At 46.9% G+C, this 14665-nt stretch overlaps 1 protein-coding gene across 1 annotated transcript in view; it reads left to right on the top strand.

The window, feature by feature from the left end:
• Window positions 1-14665, top strand: part of LOC119977312 (transmembrane protein 182-like) — a 172284-nt gene that overhangs the window by 67425 nt on the left and 90194 nt on the right. The window contains exon 4 of the mRNA XM_038818079.1: window positions 7783-7879. Coding sequence (XP_038674007.1) covers window positions 7783-7879 — 97 coding nt within the window. The remainder of the gene's footprint in view (window positions 1-7782; window positions 7880-14665) is intronic.

Below are 14665 nucleotides of genomic sequence, written 5' to 3'. Positions count from 1 at the left end.
AGAACCTTTTGAAAATAAAGTTCTCCTTTATTTACCCCACTAGTTAGATTTTCCTTTTGCGATACCACATTGACTTGGTCTGATCATACCATGATTTTATAAGTGTTAAGACTTCCCACATAATGGATTTCAGGATTTTCCAATGACGAATGTCAGGCGAACTGGCCTGTAGTTCCTTATTTTATCTCTGTCTCCTTTCTGGAATAGCAGCTTCAAATCTGTTGGGACCATTTAGAATCTAGAAATTTTGCAAATGAGTGCACCACTGTCTTTGCAGCTACCCCTATTAAAACCATCAAGTTATGGGTATTTGCTGGATGTGTTCAACAGGTGTCTACAATACTTGCTCTCTGCTGACATTAATTACCTGAATTTTCTGACATTCAGCTCCTCAGTTACCCTGTATTTCTGGTAGCTAATTTGTGCGTTTTGCAAGGACAAACACAAAATATATTCAATGTCCCAGTCATTATTTTCATTCCCCTTGATAATTTCTCCTTTCTCTGTTTCGAAGGGAGAAATATTTACTTTATGAGGAGTTACTTTCTTTTTTATATCCTTGTTGTTGAGTGCACAGAAGCAGCCACGTGGGAAGCATTGGGAATGTAAAGGTTTATTTACAGTGGTAAGGCAAACACAGATTCCAGAAGGGATTACCTGCACCCGGTTCACACTCGACTGGGTTTTTATAGTCTGGTTTCCCCTCCTGCTGATGAGAGGGGTCTGCCTCTTAGTGGAGGAGCTTGTTGCTCTCCAAGAGACCCACGGTGAACCTAATTGGTCCGGCCCCGTGGATCCCATGGGGGTTACAACATTCCTCCCCCCCACCCCTAAAAACGCGTCCGGCAAAGGAGGAGGAGGAACTCTGCACCTCTTAATCCATGGCTGTCTCTCTGGCTTTGTCAGTGCAGGGCCAGGCAGCATACAGCGAGCTGGTGACCAACATTAGGGCAGCACAGTAGCATAGAGGGCAGCACAGTAGCACAGTGGTTTACACAATTGCTTCACAGCTCCAGGGTCCCAGGTTCGATTCCCGGCTTGGGTCACTGTCTGTGCGGAGTCTGCACATTCTCCCCGTGTGTGCGTGGGTTTCCTCCAGGTGCTCCGGTTTCCTCCCACAGTCCAAAGATGTGCAGGTTAGGTGGATTGACCATGCTAAATTACCCTTAGTGTCCAAAATTGCCCTTAGTGTTGGGTGGGGTTATTGGGTTATGGGGAGAGGGTGGAGTGTGGCCTTGGGTAGGCTGCTCTTTCCAAGAGCCGGTGCAGACTCATTGGGCTGAATAGCCTCCTTCTGCATTGTAAATTCTATGATTCTATGGTTTCCTCGTTGAGCATTGTGGCGGGACCACCGCTCCCGTCAGAAACATCCGGTGGCAGAAACTCCATGCAGAGTCAGAATCCTCGGCATTTTGCATCAGCATCAAGATCCTCGTGGGACGTTGCTTAATGAGTCGCTGGCGCTGGCCGGCTAGGGGCAGACCCAGCTCCTCCAAAAAGGGGTCTCATATCACAGGGTTCCTACTGGAGACGAGCAAGGTGCCTATTCAATTCCCTGTACTGCACACAAACCCAGTACGACACTGGTCCTGTCTTCCAGCTGATATGCCAGGAACCCACTTGGCTCCATCTCCGAAGTCACCCAGCATGAACCGTCGAGGTGGGGCATGCTCGACATAGCAATGTCCCAGCGGCTCCTGCCCATGGCGTACTTTTCCGCTAATGTCTGGCACACCAGGCTGAGGCGAGTTCAAAGCTGATGTCCCATGAAAAGTTCTGCCCGTGCCATGTCAGTGACGGCATGTCGTACGGAGCGGTAGCAGGAAAGGAATGCGCCAAACCTGTGTCAAGGGACCCCGAGGTCTGTTTGTTCATACCATGCTGGACCGCTCTTTTGGCCAAAATATTTGACGTGCACCTGAAAATTCCGAACTCTGCACTGGTAAACGCTGTCCTATTCTTGTGTACCTCCTGGACACCGTGCGTGCTAAATGAGAGCCTGAGCTTCTCGGTCTTCGCCCTCAAAGTTGTCAATGATATTCGTTGACCAGCACGGTGGCACAGTGGTTAACACTGCTGCCAGGGACACAGGTTCAATTCCAGCCTTTGGTGACTGTCGATGTGGAGTTTGCGCATTCTTCCCGTGTGTGCGTGGGCTTCCTCCAGGTGCTACGGTTTCTTCCCAGTCTAAAGATGTGCAGCTTAGGTCTGGTTACGATGATAGGACTAGGGATTGGATATGGGTATGATGCTCTTTCACAGGGTCAGTGCAGACCTGATTGGCCAACGGCCTCATACTGCACTGTAGAAATTCTATGCTTTATTTTATCATACTAATGTCCAGCCATTTGGAGTGTCTGTCGCTGAGAAGGAACATGGACCACTGAAAAGAACCGGCAAAATTGGCAGGGTCGACCTATGGTCGGCCCAGCCACTCCCAGAGATGAAGCACAGGTGCAAACTTCTGCTGCTCCTGAACACTTTGCACTGTTGGGTGAGCAGCTCAATCTCCATGTCCAACCCCGGCCACCACACGTAACTTTGGGCGGTCACCTTCATCTTAGACATGTCGGGATGTCCGTTATGGAGATCTACCAAGATATGTGCTTGTCCCTTGTGTGGGACCACTGTCTGCATCCCCCAAAGGAGTATAGGGTCCTCTGCACTAAATTCAGTGATCTTCGAGGTAAAAGCTTTCAGTTCACTGGCAAGGGAGTGATGCTGGGCCCCATAGAACACTTGAGGAAAAAGTTTGGATTATAAGGGGTCAGACTGTGTCCATGCATGTGTCCGGGCCGCCGTGACTGACACTGTATCCATAACATGCATCATAGTGATGACCTTGCTGGCTTTGGAGTGCATCAGCAGTATTCTCGGAATCATGAACCTACTCAATGTGTCAGCATTTGCGATTTGCATCCCAGGGTGATATTCCATTGGGTATTAGTACTCTGCTATTAAGAAGGCCCATTTGCATTCTGGCTGACGCTATAGTTGGGATGGCCCTGCCCTCTTCCAACAACCCCAGCAGCAACTTATGATCGATCAATACAGTGGACTGACGCCGGTAGATGTACTGGTGGAACTTCTTTTTGGTGAAGACCACAGCCAGGCCCTCCTTCTCTATCTGAGCATAATTGCACTCAGCCGCAGTCACTGTCCTCGAGGCGAAAGCAATCGGATGTTCCTTGCTGTTGCCCATCCAATGAGAAAGCATTGCACCGATGCCACATGGTGAGGCGTCGCAAGTGACCAAGAGCAGTTTTGCAGGGTCAAAATGGGTCAGCAGCGGAGAAGAAGTGAGCTACCTTTTTACCTCAGCAAATGCGGACTCCTGCGGTGCCCCCCACACCCACTCCTGTTCTTTTTTGAGGAAATTGTGCAGGAGGGCAACATCGTCGCAAGGCCCGGGATGAATTTCCCTTAACAATTTACCAGCCCCAGTGTTGAACGGAGCTCTGGCATGGCTCCTGGCCCGGGGACCTGCCAGATGGCCCACACTTTATCTTCGACCATGTGGATGCCCTCCCGGTCGACGCGATAGCCCAGCTAGGTCACCTCTCGGGCATGAAAAACCGAAGTAGGTCACCTCTCAGGCATGGAAAATGCACTGCTCTCTGTGGAGGCGAACCCAGGCTCCTTCAAAGTGGTGGAGCACCTCATCTAGGTTATATACCGGGCAGGTGGTGGCCTAGTGGTATTATCAGTAGATTAGTTAACTAGAGACCCAGTGTAATGCTGTGGGGATCCAGATTCAAATCTCGCCACTGCAGATGGTGACATTTTTATTCAATAAAACTGTAGAATTAAAAGTCTAATGGTGACCACGAAACCACTGTTGATTGTCATTTTAAAAAAAAATGATCTGGTTCACTGATGTCTTTTAGGGAAGGAAATCTGCCATCCTTATCTGATCTGGCCTACATATGACTCCAGAACCCCAGACCCACAGCAATTGTTACCTCAAGGCAATTACTGCCCTGTCCCATGAATGAACAAAAAATAAATAAATACATAAAAATATAGGTGGACGTGTTCAAATTTTCCCATGACCATGATGTCGTCCAGGCAGACACCACACACGGCAGCCTCTGTACAGTATTCTCCATCAGGCACTGGAAAATGGCAGAGGCTGATGATATGCCAAAGGCACCTCGTAGACCCATACAACCTCCGGTGTGTGTTCACTGTTATGTAGTGACCAGACTCCGGGTCCAGTACCAACTGGAGGTACGCGTGGCTCATTTTGAGTTTGGTGAATGAGTGACCCTTGGCCAACTTGGCATACAGGTCCTCATTCTGTGGCATTGAACACCAGTCCATCTTGGAGGCTCTATTCCCAGTCAATTTATGACTGCCGCAGAGGCAAACCGTGCCACTGGCTTAATTTTGGGGTCGTCCGGTGCTGCCTAATCCGCCAACTTCACAATCCGGATGAGCTCCAGGCCTTCGAGCTCTGCCTCTAACTTAGGCAGTAGCACGTAGGAATATGGGGAGCACAAAAAAGCCTCGGCATGCCGTAGGGTAAACATGCGATGAAACGCAGTTCAACTGCAGATAATCATTCGCGGACAGACCAATCTATCCCGCAACATCTCAGAGAGGGCAGCACCATATTTGCAGAATTCTGCAAGCTTCCTTAGACGCATTTAGAATTCCATATGGACTCGCCAGGGTGCAGGACCGGGGCTGGCGGCCAGTCCTAGTGGATCAGTGGGCGGATGGACCATCCTCCGGTTGCTACTACCTGTGTCCTTTCCAATCGCACTGTCTTCCTCATGAAAATGAAAAAATGAAAATCGCTTATTGTCACAAGTATGCTTCAAGTGAAGTTACTGTGAAAAGCCCCTCGTCGCCACATTCCGGCACCTGTTCGGGGAGGCTGGAACGGGAATTGAACCGTGCTGCTGGCCTGCCTTGGCCTGCTTTAAAAGCCAGCTGTTTAGCCCTGTGCTAAACCAGCTCCAAATGGAGTGGAGTGGAGGTTTGTCTGATTGATGAAGGGCACCCCCTGATGAGCCCATGCTCGTAGGCTTGGTCCAGATTGAAATTTATATAGTCTGCTGCCCGGGCACACATAGTATCTGTCACTGCGCGGATGCACCTGTGGACGGATATCTGAGAGATCCCAGATAGGTCCCGACTGGACCCTGGAAAGATGTCAGGCATAAATGTTAAGGGCACCTGTCACTTTGACGGCTACTGGGAACCGGTATCCTCCATCAGCTGTGCCACCATCTTGCACAAGTGGAGCAGGTCTCCTTCGTTAGCTGAAGTCTTTGGTGGGCTGGCATCTCCTCGAAGGACAGGCACTGACAGTATACACGTGCCTCCTTCGCACTGCTTCCTCGGTCTGCTGGATGGCCGGCACTGAAATCACACTGGCTGGTCCCTGCTCTTCTCTTGTTCAGGGTCCTCCCCGAGCACGCCCTGTGCCATCAGCCTCTGTACATCCTCAAAAGCAGCTATGGCCAGTTAGATAGCAAGCATTCTTGGCTGTACTCCGAAATTCATTCTCTGCAGTGGGGAAAAGAGAAGACATGTTAGCAAGATGATTATTCCCTTGACCATCCAGATCCAACAGGCTACATGGTGCTGCACCTCAGCTTCACCCTCCACAAAACCAACACCCACCCCTCAGCCATTCCCCCGATATGTTGCCTTCCCCACTGCACCCTTGTTCCCAGCATTGAGTGGCACCGGGTAGCCTCTATCCTCACCACCTGTTCCTATCAACAGGGATACCGGTGGCTGCTGCAACCTGTGTCAGCAATAGGCTCTGCAGCCCTCTCCTGTCTCCCCAGTAGGATCGACTGTGGGTGTCCTCATTTGGTGAGCTATGTATTATCCTGCCAGCAGGGTGGCACCTGTTCGTATGGTGGAGAGGGTTACCCTGTGCCACCATTCGCCTCCATGCTTTAGAGGTTTGTGTGTTGTTAGGTCCTACAGATGGGGATGAGGCAGGAAGTGTGCGTCTGCTGGGAGCATAGCTGCAGTGTAATGTGGGTCCTGGGTGTGACACATGGGTTTTGACAATCTGTCCGGGGGAAGGCTGGATGGGAGCAGGTGCACAGGGGGCTGGCAGGGCATGGAGACAATTAGTGGTCCTGCAGAGTGGGTTAGCTAATAGTGCAAGGGTGGCAGTGCCAAGGTCCCCGTGTTCCAGTGGGAGGGCCAGGGGACCACCAAGTGGTGGTCTCTAACCACCAAGAGGCCTCCGATGTGCTGTTCCGCCTGGTCCACTTTTGTGTGGTCGAATACTGAATGGCCCCTGGCTGGAGCCTATCCCGGGAGGCCGGTAGATCCTGGGTGAGCTCACTGAAGTTGGTTTAAAATTAATTTAAGCGAAAGCGACTTGGTCACGCCAATTATGGGCGGGATCCTGACCTACCCAGATCTCGTGAGTGGCTAGAGGGAAGTACGAGGCTTCTCCCGGCATCTACCAGCCACGTCACGCTTCTGTTCAAGCGCAACACGGCAGTTAGATTGTGCTTCTAATCTGAACATTTTCAGTATTCTCCGTTTTTTGTTGGAATTTTCAAGTATCTGCAGTATTATCTGGTTGTAGGAACAGGATAATCCTTTATTTTAAATTTTAGAATACCCAATTATTTTCTTTTCCGATTCATGGGCAATTTAGCACGGCCAATCCACCTACAATGCACATCTTTGGGTTGTGGGGGTGAAACCCATGCAGATACAGGGAGAATGTGCCAACTCTACTTGGATAGTGACCCGGGTCCTGGATTCGAACCCAGGTCCTCAGCGTAGTAGTCCTAGTGCTAACCACTGTGCCACGCCCTGCCCCAGAAAAGGATAATCCTAACAGTGAAAGTGAGGAAGCCTGGTGCTTCATATGATTAATCTACACTCTCTGGCCCTCAGGATTTTAGAATAATATCTTTCAAAGCAGTGAGTGGTTTTAAACTATATTCCTCTCCTGACAGTTTTCTATTTCCTGTTATTTGGCATATTGTTCTGAATCCAGTTGGAAGCTCAAAGGAGAACTGAAGTGATGCCCAAATTTCCACTCTGGATTTGCGAATAATATATGTTCATCATGCAATTGAGTCTATTTTGGAGTATTTGGAGTTTTTAGACAGCACTGCAGTCTAACAGCCCCAAGCCCACGTGATGGAGTTCTCGAGGGCTGTACCCTACTCCCAACATTCATCGCCAGCCTCCCCCACCCCCGCCTTCTCCCCGCCATGTTTGTTCTCTCCCCCCTGCCCACCACACATACATGCACCCTGCCATGGGGATCCCACTAGCATCCAGCCCCAGCACTATCCCCAGCACAACCTGGCAGTGCCAATCTAGCAGTGCCAACTTGGAAGTGCCAACCTGTGCCAGGGGCTATACTTACCTCTGCGCCCCTGGAGGACTCCCCTCAACTGCCTCATGCTTGGCCAAACCTGTTGTAAATGATGCTGTCATGACATCATGCCCACTGAATATTCCATCGGGGGGAGATGTGGAGAATGTGTTTGCAAATGACAAGCAAATGTGTTAAAATGAGGCTCCTGGACTCCTGTCGCACGATTCACAGTACTCCAGTGCAGAGGGAGTAAAAATTCCGAAACCTAATCATGCCAGCGAGAATCACATTTACCGATTCTCTCTGGATTTTTAGTGCCACTGAATTTCTCACTGGCTAGAATCAGAGCTCAAAATTGTCTCCAATTAATAAAATTATGAATGAATATTGTAATTATCTTGCTGAATTTAAGTTGTATATGTGCAAACTAACAGTCTTTTTTTTTGTTTTGGATGGTTTTACAGAGGCAGTTGAGTGTGACTTATCACCATGAGGGTTTCTTCTGGAGATGCTGGTTCACAGACAAATGGATAGAATCTTCAATCACAAAATTTATTTTCAGTGAGTGATAACTTGCTTGTTATATCTCTTCCAGTTGTTAAGGGTATAACTATGCGATCAAAGCTGTACCATGTCAACTTCTGTATTACCATTTGCATGATGTCCTCTCACCTGTTAGAGGAGCTCATGACATTTACTCATTGGGACAGCATGGTTAGTTCAGTGGTTAGCACTGCTGCTTCACAGCATCTGGGTCCCAGGTTCGATTCCCGGTTTGGGTCACTGTCTGTGTGGAGTCTGCACATTCTCCCGGTGTCTGCGTGAGTTTCCTCCGATTGCTACGGTTTCCTCCCACAAGTCCCGAAAGACGTGCTGTTAGGTAATTTGGACATTCTGAATTCTCCCTTTGTGTACCCGAATAGGCACCAGAATGTGGTGACTCGGGGCTTTTCACAGTAACTTCATTGCAGTTTAATATAAGCCTACTTGTGACAATAAAGATTATTATTATTGCATTTCCCCAGTAAATGCTGGGAGCAGTCCAGAGGCAGTATCTCAGGTAAGAGCAGGTAAAAATTTTGCCGGGGGCAAAAATCCTGTCATGGCCGCTAACTCTCGTGCGAGGGCCATAATGGGATTTTCACCCATGTTGAGATCTCAGTTTGAGATCCTCCCCACCCCTCATCTAGAAATATCTAGTTCATGCCCAGAAAGGGCTTGAACCTGATTACCATAAAATTCACTACATTTAAATATTATTCTATGGGTAAACGCTATTACTTCCAGGGGTGTTGAATGATCCTCCCCACCAGCAATATTTCACGCAGATGGGAATCATTACTGGTTTCCAAGCATGGAAACCAGTTGCGATGATCATGCCAGGGGCGCAGAGGTGACTATATTGCTCGGGTAGTGAGGGACATGTCAGTGCAAATCTCGGAGTTGGCAGATAGGCACTGTTAGGGGGCAGTGCCAGGATGAGGCCAGGAATGGGTCCGAGGGGCACGGCTTCCGGAGAACCCCTTTGGGGGGGTGTCCATTATTTGGGGAGGGGGTGATGTGGGTGGGGAGGGTATGGCTGTGTCTGTCTGGCGGCATGGGGCAGCCCCGATGCCGGCAAATATGGTGATGGGTGCGTGGTGTTGGGTCACCCTGATGCCTGTGTGGTGTGGGGAGGGGTATAGGGATCACCCAACCATTGAGTGTTGGGGAGAAGTTGGCCCTCTGTTTGGGGGTTGGGTGTGTTCCCCTTGTCTGCCAGGGATCCCAATGCCCAAGGGGTGGGAGGACGGATGGGAGATCGGGGTACTCTTTCCTGCTGGCGTGTTGCAAGATTTAAAAGTGTGACAATGAGCATTTATGAGATGTAAATTATATTTTTGTCACCCGCCAGAGGGATGAGCGACCCACCATTGGGAGCATTGCAATAGGCAGGTCTCCAACATTTTGGTTCCCACCAGATTCACCATACCGCATTGCAGAATAGTTGGGAGAGTTCTGCCCATTCTGAGTGCTAAGGGCATTGCAGCTCTGGTAAAGCTCAGGCCTCCATGCCTATAATGTCATCCAATACTTATTAGTACAATATATTCAGACTATAATAATAGTGCCTCTTTTATGTTTCTCTTTGGCTGGGTGGAAGAAGAATGGAAAACTTTCTGAGGTGACCAATATTAATCTGAATTTGACAGATCCTTGACTTAAAAGGGAGTCGAAGGCTCTCGGGGATAGACAGGGAAGTAGAGTTGAGGTCAGAATCTGATCAGTTATAATCTTATCTCATAACCATCTCAGGCAGTGGCATCTCCTCTATATCAGTCACCAAAAATTGGTTCTGGTTGCAAAGCTATCTCATTGCTTGTCCACAGTATTTTCTACCTTCACATTTGTTCAGCTTTCACTGATTTTATTTTTCCCGAAGACAGGAAAGATTTCAAATAGGCTCAAATTATTACAGATGTTGGAAAGGTTACAATGTATTTTCTGGGAATCTTTTAAGCGGTTGCAACATTTAAACTGTGGGCTACAGCTATTAAAGGCTGAACATGCACAATACTTTCCACCCATTTATTTGATAGGCTCCACTCTGCATGCCCAAATTATGCTTGACATTAGACAATTCAGTGAAGAAGGTGATATCTAACTAAATTGATTGAACGTTTTGACAAAGTAATAAGGTGAAGGTAGCATATTTGATGCAGTCTACATCGATTTTAGCAATGCATTTGTAAATGTTCCACATGGCAGATTAGTCAGAAACATAAAACTTCACTGTATGTTTTAAAAAGGTTAACTTGAGTTCATAGAATAAACATTGTTTTGCTTTAAAAAATACTTTTCTATTTCTGCTGTACCACACCTGTAGAGTGGGCAGTGTGCTCCTCATACGAAAAATGAAATGAAAAAAAAAGAAAATCGCTTATTGTCACAAGTAGGATTCAAACTAAGTTACTGTGAAAAGCCCCTAGTCACCACATTTCAGCACCTGTTCGGGGAGGCTGGTACGGGAATTGAACCGTGTTACTGGCCTGCCTTGGTCTGCTTTAAAAGCCAGCAATTTAGCCCTGTGCTAAACTAACCCCTCCCACAATCTATTAAAAGTTGTGGGTCAGGTGAACTCCATGATCCACTTTGGGGGTTCTGTAAACCCTGGCTCATAACAATTACTAAAAAATAATTTAACACAATGAAACTTTTAAAACTAATTTCTTATGAAAACAGACATTTCTGTTCTATAACTACTTGGAGCTGTCAATCAAATTGCGCACTTAATAGGCAGCCCATTCTGATATCAGTCATTCTGGCACAACTCCTATGTCAAGACTGATTTTTAAACTTCAGACATATTTTGAATTTAAAGTCCAACAGAGTTAAATCCATTGATAGCTTTAACGGCTTTTTGACTACTTGACAGTTCTTTGACAACTTTAGCAGTTCCAATGAGTTTATGCACAGTCATGTTTACTTTTGCAATCCCAAAAGGTGCTTTATCTCTAAAAGAGTGCCTTATCTCCCACAAAGGAGTCCTGGGCCAGATCCAAAAGGATACCCTGGCTGTCTAAACAATTCCACTAAATTCAAACCAGCTTTAACTTGATCTAATCGGCATATTCCTAATTTCATCCTCCTGGTCAACCAAATTCCCATTTCAGTTTAAATAACTGAGGACGCAAATGGCCAGCTTCTTCTATAAATTGTTTTTGCATGAACCCTCTCCCAACACCAGCCCTGTCCCACAAGAATAGGAAGTGCTGTGTCTGGGGATGTGATATGAGATTTCTGGTCTCGTCTGCCTTCATCATCACAATGAAAAGGTTCTGTTTCCATTCCTTTGAATTTTCCTTTATTTAAAACACTAGATATGGACCCATATTTCTCACTCAAAGTGAGTGTGAAATTCCAACAATTTATGATCAGTTATGCCTCGGCGCCCCTTTATTATGAGGCCTTTCATTAATCCAGCAAAGGGACCTTGATGAACACATGCATAAGCTCCAGAATATGACAGAACAGAAAGATAAGATTGATTAAGAAGGCATACGGGATACCTTTGTAGCTGAGGGAGATCATGCTAGGACTGTATGAAACATTAGTTAGGGCATAGTTCCAGAATTACTGGAGTTACTGGAGTTCTGGTCACTACAGGAAGGATGTGATCTCATGACAGATTGTATAGAGGAAGTTTAAGAGGATGTTAACAGAATTGAAAACCTTCAGCTATGAGGAAATCTTGGATTGACTGAGACGGTTTTCTTTGGAACAGAGGCTGCAGGGAGATTTAATGAGGAGCAGCAGTTTTGATAACTATGAGAATAATTTGTCACTCACTTCACATTTGAGGGGCCCTGATAGAGGAGATAAAAAGGATCTATTGTCCTGAGTTAAAGAGGCCAATAGCAAAGGAGACATTAAGAACAAAAAACAAAGAAAAATACAGCACAGGAACAGGCTTTTCAGCCCTCCAAGCCTGCGCCAACCATGCTGCCCGTCTAAACTAAAATCGTCTGCACTTCTATGGTCCGCATCCCTCTATTCCCATCCTGCTCATGTATTTGTCAAGATACCCCTTAAATGTCACTATCGTCCCTGCTTCCACCACCTCCTCTGGCAGCAAGTTCCAGGCACTCACTACCCTCTGTGTAAAAAAACTTGCCTTGTACATCTCCTCTAAACCTTGCCCCTCGCACCTAAAACCTATGGCCCCTAATAATTGATTCCTCTACCCTGGGAAAAAAGTCTCTGACTATCCACCCTGTCTATGCCTCTCATAATTTTGTAGAGCTCTATCAGGTCGACCCTCAACCTCCTTTGTTCCAGTGAGAACAAATCAAGTTTATTCAACCTCTCCTCATAACTAATGCCCTCCATACCAGGCAACATCCTGGTAAATCTCTTCTTCACTCTCTCAAAAGCCTCCACATCCTTCTGGTAGTGTGGCGACCAGAATTGAACACTATACTTCAAGTGTGGCCTGACTAAGGTTATCATAGATTATCATAGAATTTACAGTGCAGAAGGAGGCCATTCGGCCCATTGAGTCCGCACCGGCTCTTGGAAAGAGCACCCTACCCAAGGTCAACACCTCCACCCTATCCCCATAACCCAGTAACCCCACCCAAGGGCAATTTTGGACACTAAGGGCAATTTATCCTGGCCAATCCACCTAACCTGCACATCTTTGGACTGTGGGAGGAAACCAGAGCATCCGGAGGAAATCCACATACACACGGGGAGGATGTGCAGACTCCACACAGACAGTGATCCAAGCTGGAATCGAACCTGGGACCCTGGAGCTGTGAAGCAATTGTGCTATCCACAATGCTACCGTGCTGATTCTATACAGCTGCAACATGACTTGCCAATTTTTATACTCGATGCCCCGGCCAATGAAGGCAAGCATACCGTATGTCTTCTTGACTACCTTCTCCACCTGTGTTGCCCCTTTCAGTGACCTGTGGACCTGTACACCAAGATCTCTCTGACTGTCAATACTCTTGAGCGTTCTACCATTCAGTGTATATTCCCTACCTGTATTAGACCTTCCAAAATGCATTACCTCACATTTGTCCGGATTAAACTCCATCCGCCATTTTGCCGCCCAAGTCTCCAATCAATCTAAATCCTGCTGTATCCTCTGACAGTCCTCATCACTATCTGCAATTCCACCAACCTTTGTGTTGTCCGCAAACTTACTAATCAGACCAGTTACATTTTCCTCCAAATCATTTATATATACTACGAACAGCAAAGGTCCCAGCACTGAACCCTGCAGAACACCACTAGTCACAGCCCTCCAATCAGAAAAGCACCCTTCCATTGCTACTCTCTGCCTTCTATGACCTAGCCAGTTCTGTATCCACCTTGCCAGCTCACTTCTGATCCCATGTGACTTCACCTTTTGTACCAGTCAAAGGCCTTACTGAAGTCCATATAGACAACATCCACTGCCCTACCTGCATCAATCATCTTTGTGACCTCCTCAAAATTCTCTATCAAGTTAGTGAGACACGATCTCCCATTCATAAAATCGTGCTGCCTCTCGCTAATATGACCCCTTGCTTCCAAATGGGAGTAGATCCTGTCTCGAAGAATTCTCTCCAGTAATTTCCCTGCTACTGACATAAGGCTCACCGGCCTGCAGTTCCCGATTATCCTTGGTACCCTTCCTAAACAAAGGAACAACATTGACTATTCTCCAGTCCTCTGGGACATTACCTGAAGAAAGTGAGGGACCAAAGATTTCTGTTAAGGCTTCAGCAATTTCCTCTCTTGCCTCCATCAGTATTCTTGGGTAGATTCCATCAGGCCCTGGGGACTTATCCACCTTTAATATTTTTCAAGACGCCCAACACCTCGTCTTTTTGGATCTCAATGTGACCCGAGCTATATACACACCCTTCTCCAGATTCAACATCCACCAATTCCTTCTCTTTGGTCAATACTGATGCAAAGTATTCATTTAGTACCTCGCCCATTTCCTCTGGCTCCACACACGGATTCCCCCCCCTGTCCTTCAGTGGGCCAACCCTTTACCTGGCTACCCTCATGCTTTTTATGTATGTGTAAAAAGCCTTGGAATTTTCCTAAACCCTAACTGCCAATGACTTTTCGTGACCCCTTTTAGCCCTCCTGACTCCTTGCTTAAGTTCCTGACTCCTCGTTTAAGTAAATTTGAAGTAATTGTTAGAAGCATTAGAGGGTGATGGGGATCTAGAAGTGTCCAAAAGGGCAGCAGATGCAGAAATCCTCAACACAATTTAAATGTTTGGGTGTGCATTTGAACTGCTATAGGCTATGAACCAAAGGTTGCAAAACGTATTCAACAATTTTGGCTTTTGTGTTTTGCAGTATTTGTCCTTAACTCATTAAAAAAACTTTTACTAATTTTTTTAAATCTTGGCATGGCAATACATGGTGCCTTTAAGAATATTATAGAATTAACCAACATTGTATCGTGAAGGCCGGGCAGATGGTCATAAACTTTTAATACTTTTTTCTTTCTTACCCGCGAGGGATGGAGGGAAACAAAGATAATAGACATTGAGAATGGTGCTATCAGAGGTCTCACGTTGAGGGCCTCCGGTTCAGGCTTACATGTTGTCTTTCTGCAGCATCCTGTATCCCCTTGTCCACTCAAGTATCTAGCAAGGGTTAACAAATGTCACCCGACAAGCTGAAAGACGACCTCAACCAAAATGATGGAAGGGCGAGGTGAACCTTTTCAGTCTCGGTCTTTTGGTGTTTGGCCAGAGCTACTTGAGCAAGTGATTAATGTAGAGTAAACAACCGGCCCCAAAAAATAAAGAATATTAATGGGTGCTCAGGGATTGAAGGGACAGTCCTCAT

The sequence above is a fragment of the Scyliorhinus canicula genome, chromosome 14 (genome assembly GCF_902713615.1).
Source record: "Scyliorhinus canicula chromosome 14, sScyCan1.1, whole genome shotgun sequence".
Taxonomy (NCBI): Eukaryota; Metazoa; Chordata; class Chondrichthyes; order Carcharhiniformes; family Scyliorhinidae; genus Scyliorhinus; species Scyliorhinus canicula.
Note: the sequence above shows the minus strand (reverse complement) of the source record. Positions and strands in the feature narration are given on the sequence as shown.